Here is an 8,144-nt window from a genome sequence, read left to right as displayed (position 1 = left end):
TGCCATGTTTTTTTTTTGTTTTTTTTCTATTCAGGTTGAGATGAGGATGCGGTGATACGGGCCCGCTCCCCTCTCCAGCAGGATTCAGCCTCCAGCTCCTCCTCTGATGCATCGTTTGCATCAGTACTTGGGAAGACTTGTCCGCGCACTGCTGCTGCACCTCCCCACAGCGCATTCACGGGCTCCACTTCACCAGGTGATGACAGACTCAAAATGATATGTTTCTAACGCGCCTGAAGACCGGAATCAACGTAGAATGGAGACGCGCCTCGGCCACTGCATTTTGATCATTTTCTCCGAGTGGATTTGGTTCCTCACCATAACTTCCATCCTGGGCGGAACGCAAGCGGAGGTGAGGTGCATTCCGTCCTGCCATCTGCCGCTCATCGGAGCTTTTCCACGGGAACTCTCCGCGCTGGACGAGACCAGTTTTGGCGAGCCAGAATTTGTTGGATTTACCGAAGGTTCGCCCGCAGACCAGGGGGACGAAAAGCACAAAGAAAGTTCGTCCAAAGTGCAGCCGCAGTCGGGAGAAAATAACACAAGTTGTCTGCAGAAGGACGCGTCGAACGATCTCCGCAAACTTTGCAAAGTGATCCCTCACACTGCTGAACCTTCTTCCTCTAACTTGACCGAGAATAGCACAAGGGAGGACAACAGTGAAAGCTTTCAGGTTGAAAACAGCGATTTGAACGTGTCGGAGGACGAGGATGTGCGCACTTCGTGGGGACGGTCACGCGGCGCGAGGAGCGCAGAGACTTGGTCCGAATTCCGAGTCGAGGGCGCGGAGGACGCCTCGGCTCCGGACCCGGAGGAGTTCCTGCTCACAAGTTCCACATTTGCGCTCGCCAGTGACACTGCTCACAACCAGGCGATGGTGCACTGGTCCGGACAAAACAGCAGCGTAAGTAGGCTATACTTTGAGTGCTCCACATTTACGCACGGACCTCCTTTGACGCAGTGTGGTCAGCGCTCACTCACAGATGTTGCGTGACACTTTCAGACATTTGAAGATGCAGTTTTGACCGCGGAGAGCGTGATAGAGATTGAATCTGACACTGCTGGGGGCTTGCAGAGTTTGAGGGATTCAATCTCGTTTGTTTCTCATGCCATGCGTCAGACCCCCCCCCCCCCCAACCCCCCCTTCTCTCTCTCTCGCTCTCTCTCTCTCTCTCTCTCTCTCTCTCTCTCTCTCTCTCTCTCTCTCTCTCTCTCTCTCTCTCTCTCTCTCTCTCCCTCTCTCTCTCTTCACATGCTATTGTTTATTGATAAGCTGACTTGGCAGGTATGGATGCATTCTGAGGGGAAACAGCAGATAATGTAAATTTTGTATTTGCTTGACCAGAATGAGACCATCTTCTTGTTCTTTTGTGCCCCCCCCCCCCCCCCCCCCCCCTCATTAATGTACTAATTGACACGCACGGATTAGCATTCTGCAGGTGTCTTTTTTTTCTTCTTTTCTTCTCTTTGCTGGTTTGTGTTTTTTTGGCTGTGGGTAAATCCTGTTCGTAAATTTGCTCAATAATCACATGGAATTTTGCAACCAGAGCTTTTAGCCTATCCACCTTGCTCAAAGCCTGATTATATAACGCAGCATCATTAATAATTATTATTCATAATAATAATGATGATAATAATAAAAAAATAATAATAAGAGTGGCATTAATCACAAAATCTAAATGAATGTATAGGCTCACTATAGACTTAATTCAATTGAAGTGTTTCATAAAACATTCAATTAGTAGTAAAATTGCAAAAAGCAATTTTATACAATGACAATGTGCAACAATGTTATATAGTAAAGTGCTACATATATAATAAGCCCATGCGGCAGATAATGCTCACAAGTGAAGCTGGAACAGAGAAGCCAAGAGAAATAGATATGCACCTTAATAATGCCCACTGTGGTTGTCTCCCTCATATCCAAGGGGAGCGCCACTCTGCAGTTTGGGAGGATCCAATTTTCTAATGTCTTATATGGTTTTGAACTTCAAACAACCCACAGTGGAGAGTATGAGTGAGCGTGAAAGCAGTTAAAACAACAGAGAGTCTCAATGTAAGCCAGTCCCAAGCCATTTAGGTCTTTATATTCCAGCAGCGAGACATTGCAATCAATTGTAAAAGCTATGTGGAGTCATGTCAAGTCCAACTAAGACCATAGTCACTCAGTGTGCTCTTTGTCTGGCTTTGGTCAAGAGTCTGCAGCAGAATTCAATTCATCTGTAATCCTCTGACAGACTTTTTAGTCAGGCCAGTGAAATGTATCCCTGCGTCCTCTGCTGAAGATGTTGCAAGAATTTAGTTTTTGACATGGCTACACTTCAGAGATGAAAGAATAATGATTACTAGGTGAAATTTAATACGATGATCAAAGCCCTACACACTGTCTTATAATACCTCAGTTTGATCTGGAGACGCACAGATTCAAGATTTTTGAATATCTCTTTTGGCCCTGGGCGAAACAAATGTATTTCTAGCTTATTTGTCTTTCATTGAATATTAGAAAGTTATATATAGGGAAAGTACATTTCGGATTGGAGAGAGTTTGTATCATTTGGCAGCACGGATATGTATAATTCTGTGTCATCAGCATAACTGTGGAAATCCACATTTTGAATACATTATCTAAGGGCTGCATGCACACTGATAGAGCACAGAGCCAAGGCGAGCTCCTTTTATCTCAAGAAATTGTATATTTCTTTGACACATAAGTGAAGAGCAATAAAGGCTCCAAAAGAAAATAAAACGAGGATTTTGGGCAAGCCATACTTTTAAAACTATTCACGTCTATAAAGTAACAGTTCAGCTTTTGGTCAATGAGACTTATTTGGATTCTTGCTGAGAGTTTACGAAGCTATAACAAGCAGGATTTCAGTTTAGGTTAAGCATTATATTTGGGAGCAAAAGAGAAATCAACTGCCCCTGGCTCTTCTTTTATAGCTCCATGTACTTATGACCAACTAGCCTTTTAATAGTCATCTAACTCTAAATAAGTCTTACATTTTTCTTTATCATGACATGTATTGGCAAACATGGAAGAATAAATTCAATACAAAGACTTTGATTCAAATCATTATCATGAGCATAGCATCGCTCATAGCAGAACAGTTTTCACAGGTACATGAAATACTATGTGCTTTGGGAAATCTTCCATGCTGCACAGACTGTCACCCCACCGTCTCACAATGTGGCTATATGTGTGTGTTTGCTGGGGTGAGTTCATTCCTATTGCAGGAGTCAAAATCTATTCTCACACTCATGTTATGGGGACGTGTTGTCCTTGTGTGGATAAAAACCAAGTAAATGTTTCGATTCGAGAAGTATGTGAAAAATACAAGGTATTGCTGAGTGTTAAAAGTTTAATTTTAAAGATTGAAGTGAAGTGGACCAATGTATTTTGTGTTTAATTCTGTCGTAATGTGTGTGTACCCACTTTTTAAACTCACCACACCCTCTCTTTCTCCATACAAGAGCAGGCCAGGTGGTCAACCAGAAAACTCACAGATTGTCCATCTGGTGTACTTTTAATAAATCTGTTTAAAGTAGCAGTGCAATTTTAGAATTAACTAATGTTCCTTAGTCCAATTAAACATCACTGTTTAACTTTATAACGATTACAGTTCATTTGTAAGTAGGGCTGGGCAAAAAATTTATTTAATCTATTAATCGAATTTCGAGCTAAAAAATATATTTATTTTGCAAATTCTAGTTTTTTTCCTTCCCATTTTTTGGAGGGATTTTTCGCATTCCGTTCTACCATTCCTTGTGGGTTTCCGTAGTTGCTGTTAGACTTTTGCTTTAACCTGGTTAAAGCTTGAATTTGTTGAACGACAGCGCCTCATTTACTTTTTATTTTGGGATTGTGTATATGCATTTTAACTCTGAGGACAATCACTTTTGACAATATGTCTGACATCTACAGTAATTTTTAAGTGCATTGGGAAAAAAGATATTCCAAATTGAATCGAATCCCGAACTTTTCTTTTTTAGTCCAAATCTCCCCTACTTGTAAGGTTTTTATCCAGCTTTCATGAAAAAAAGAAGACATTTTGCAGTCGGTTCCACATCAATACACGCCCTTATCTTAAACACTGGATGATAAGAAAGAGACAGACTGCAGACACATTGGCCTACAAATACAAAGAAAGTAAAAGAGCATCGCGGCTGAAAAATTCCTGCAGTGTTCATACGTTGTTGCACGTGAAATGTCTCCTCTGGCTTGAGGCTCGTTTGTGTGGGAGACTGTTCTGACACTTCTCACCGTTGCCCTCACGTGTGGAGTTTGTCACATGCACAACAACATTTTTAGGCAAGCTTCAAAAGTTTAGATGTTTGTTGTTTCTGTTAGCAACTTATGAAACGTGATAACTGATTTAGCATCAGGTCTACAGGACATCAGCCAATTTGTACGGCTTGTGAGACACCCTGTCTGAGCTTGTTATCGCCTTGCCTTGATATTTATGTTTCCTGTCTAATTACAGGATTTATTTTGCAGCTAAAAACCTGGTTGTCGGATCTGCCTTTTTCCTTTTATCACTCTTCCCATTATAACAGTCTGAAAACTAAGCTGCTGAGATGTTTCAGCTTTTCAATCAGCTCGAATACAAGGAAGATTTTGAAAGGCTACTCAGTCCACAAGCAGCTGCCACAGTGATTCACATGGCTGTTGTCTGTTAAATTCAACATTTCAGTTCCAGCTGTCTCCTCACTGGATTCCCCACGACTCAGCCACAGCACTTAATTGGTGCACTTCAAGGACTTCATTTGAGTATACACATTTTTTTCCCTCTATTTAATCAGTGTTTGCTCCATCCAAACTTTGAAAGTACTTCTGGCGTAGCATTCATGCCATCACGGCCTTGAATGATTTACCTGTTGTAAGAAACCTGCATGTCTAATGGAGCATTTCAATCAAATTTCATCCAAAGACACATTGGCCTTAAAGAGCTGCCAGCATTGAACATGTTTTAAATCAGGAAATGCCAATGCTTATACAACTTCGGACTTTAAATGTGCAGTTGGTGTATTTATGGGCTTTTATCAGTTAGAAACTACACATATTCATGATGAAATGAGAGAATAGTTAGAGTATTTGCCTCTGTAGTATCAGAGAGTCATTACACTAATACTACCCAACTGCTGATGGCACGTAACATTCACAGTTCTCAGAATTCGTTTTTTTTCCAAACATGTTGGTGTCAGTTGAAAGGAAATATTGCATGACAGAAGAAGACAAAACAAAAATCATTGCAGCCATCAGAGTTAGAATATGTGGAACCTTTCATAGTGGAGCCATAACTTCAATAAGAACCGTGCTCTGTGTGCGCATATGGTTTGCTTAGTCTTTGTGGAACAGTTGTGATCCCGAGGAAGCTCATGGTTCTTATGGTGGGTAACAGGAAGCTACTGCGAAATCCAGGAGACAGCCACAAACATACCATGATGAGTCTTTCATGGTCACAAACATTTCTGGACATAAACTGCTCATGGATCAATACGATTTAAGCTTTAACTCCAGTATGGCCACCTCTGCGTCAGCTGTTTTTGAACACGATTCAGGGTGTTTTATTATACTATAATGAACTGATTGAAGATAAGTTGAGTAAAAGCACTGGTCTCTTCTACACTGCTTGCACTACCTCTCATCTGCAGATGATGGAGATGATGTGGAAATCTCTGCTTCTGGATTTGGACGAACCTGAGCTTTTTGATTCTGAATGCGGTCTCTTGTTGAATGCAAGTCAGTCTTCAACTCTGAATTCCTCTTTATCCCATTGCTGTCCTGGCTTCCTGTTCACCCTTCGCCAGGCTTCCAATGATGCTGTATGCTTCACCAAGGTCACCTCTATTACCTCAGTTATTTCATAAACATGGACTCTTTAATAATATAGAAACTCTGGGTACTTGTCCACTGGATCCTTGAGCTCGTAAAACAAATAGCACAATCAGTAATTATAAGCATGTTAGGTATTTTCTCGAATGCTTGATTTGTATTAAAAAAAAAATATTTCTGGGCTCATGTTCCATATTTGGGGATAAAAAAAAGGTTTTTGTTTCCACTGTCTGGATAAACAGCATTCCTTTAGAAGAGAGTTTTAAGTATGACCCATCACTCCATCTATCCACTTCCAAACCTGAACTTTTAAGCATTTTATAGCCAAAAAACGACATCGTACCTCTGTGTTTTTACAGGTTTAAGTCAGTTTGAATCTTCTCAGTGCAGTACACTACCTATTTTGAGATTACAAGATATCGATCACATTTGCATCAGTTCAAATGACCAATGGCTTACTTTAAAAAATGTTGAACTTTATTTTTGGAGAAAGCAGGAGGCCTAGTTTGCATGTTGCCCTTGTATTTTTTATTTTGGGTTATTTTTTCGCATGTTCTAGTTTCGTCACACGGTACAAAGACTAGCAAGGTGAATTACAAAGTCTGAACTGCCCCGTGGGTGTGAAAGCATTTTGACATCCTGTTTGCCCGGTTGAGCTGTCAGCTCGTCCTCGATTGTGTTCAGTGTCTATTGTGGTTGTTTTGCCCCCGTATGATCCTCAGCACATCTGTTCTACTCAGTTTTCCACCAAAGCAGGTGTTTTAAATGCAGTGTGTTGTATTAGTACTCATGATAATGTTGGTTAATGGTGCCAAACACACTCGAACACACACACACGCACGGACTTTTGTGGACCTTTTTTAGTTTTTATTTTGAAGTGATATTGTCGCTGTCGCTGTAATGTTTGTTGTTCTTGTCAGTGTAATCCACTTACGGTCTCTTTCTTTCCACTCCGGTCCGGTGGCCCCAGCAATAAATCAATAATAAATCAATAAAATTCACAACGGGCAAAGTATCTCAGAGCCTTCACTTGCAAAGAGCAAATTTGTTTTGGCACCAGACGACATTTAGATCTATCTCACTGAAGGCCTACGCCCCCCCAGGATAAATAAATAAATAAATAAATAAATAAATAAATAAATAAACAAATAAACAAGTAAATAAATAAATAAATAAAATGTTCTGTTACATTTCTGGTTTTGTTTGTGACTACAACTTTCTTTTACCCCCCAAACCCCCCCTGACTGTCCACACCTGCTGTCTGCTGCTCACCTGCCCTCCGTTCTCTAATTGGTTAACATGGCAAACAACAGTATATACTTCCCAGTGTTTTCTCTGTCAGATTTTCTCCATTTCATCCTTGTGGACATTTGTATTCCAGCTCTGTTCCCAGTGTTGACTTCTTTGGTTTTTTTTGGCCTTTGCTTCCTTGCCTGGTTTTTGGATCACACCAGTCCCTTGTGCTTATTTGTACCTAAACCCATGAATAAAGCTTGTTTTGTACTTTGAGGATCTACCCTCTATTGGGAGCCTCTGTCTACAGAGGCCTTGAGCTACAGTTTGTTCTCAGTCGTTAGTGTATTTAGACTGAATTACTTTATCTCTCTGCTTTTGCATTTGTTGGCAAACGGGCTCTCATAATCTCTCTTTGCCTTTAGCTGAATCATCTGCTTGTGGGTACTCAAAGTCTACTATGCCTGGAATATTTGTTGAGATTTACCATCGGCTTGCTGCTCATGGGGAAACACCCCTTTCTCTGCCTTGAGCAACCTCGAGGAGCTGCCTCTCCTCCTTTCGCAATCCATGTTTTGTAGTATTTTTAGCTTCTCACTTTCTGTAGAAGGCCTCATCATCTTCATAAACCTAGCACGTAATAGCTTAGTGCATTGCTTCCCCACGTCTGCCTCATTGAGCTCTGAGAGCCTGGTTTCATCCATCTGCAAACTCAGGACAGGCCAGGTATGCAGCCACCAGTTACTCGATGCCTATTTGCTTCTACTGAACCATTAGTGGATGAAATAATGTGTTACAGCTTCCAGTTCCACTTCAATGCATCTGAGCTTGCATTATTTATATTTCAGTTTAGCTGCGCTATGAGACGAGTGAGCTGTCAGTGCATTTACTTTCCATCCGTCTATTGGTAGAATAGGTAGCCAGTTCAACGCACGGTTGCAGTAATAGTAACAGAAACAAGATCACCCACGCAAACTTTAAGCAGCCTTGGCCCAACATGAATTTCAATCGAGACATGAGCCTCACTCGTATGTCTCTGGAAGGGAAGCCAGAGTACCAGAGGTAAAACTATAGCGAA

General features: G+C 41.3%; 1 protein-coding gene across 1 annotated transcript in view; it reads left to right on the top strand.

Annotated features, from left to right (window-relative positions):
• Nucleotides 1-247: 247 nt before the first annotated feature.
• LOC308138057 (VPS10 domain-containing receptor SorCS1-like) overlaps nt 248-8,144 on the top strand; it is a gene marked incomplete at its 3' end in the record, with an annotated part of 51,198 nt that continues 43,301 nt past the window's right edge. Inside the window, exon 1 of the mRNA XM_080506996.1 lies at nt 248-904. Coding sequence (XP_080363122.1) covers nt 257-904 — 648 coding nt within the window. The 5' untranslated portion in view covers nt 248-256. The remainder of the gene's footprint in view (nt 905-8,144) is intronic.

The sequence above is a fragment of the Blennius ocellaris genome (assembly GCF_963422515.1).
Source record: "Blennius ocellaris genome assembly, chromosome: 13".
In the NCBI taxonomy this organism is placed as follows: domain Eukaryota; kingdom Metazoa; phylum Chordata; class Actinopteri; order Blenniiformes; family Blenniidae; genus Blennius; species Blennius ocellaris.
Note: the sequence above shows the minus strand (reverse complement) of the source record. Positions and strands in the feature narration are given on the sequence as shown.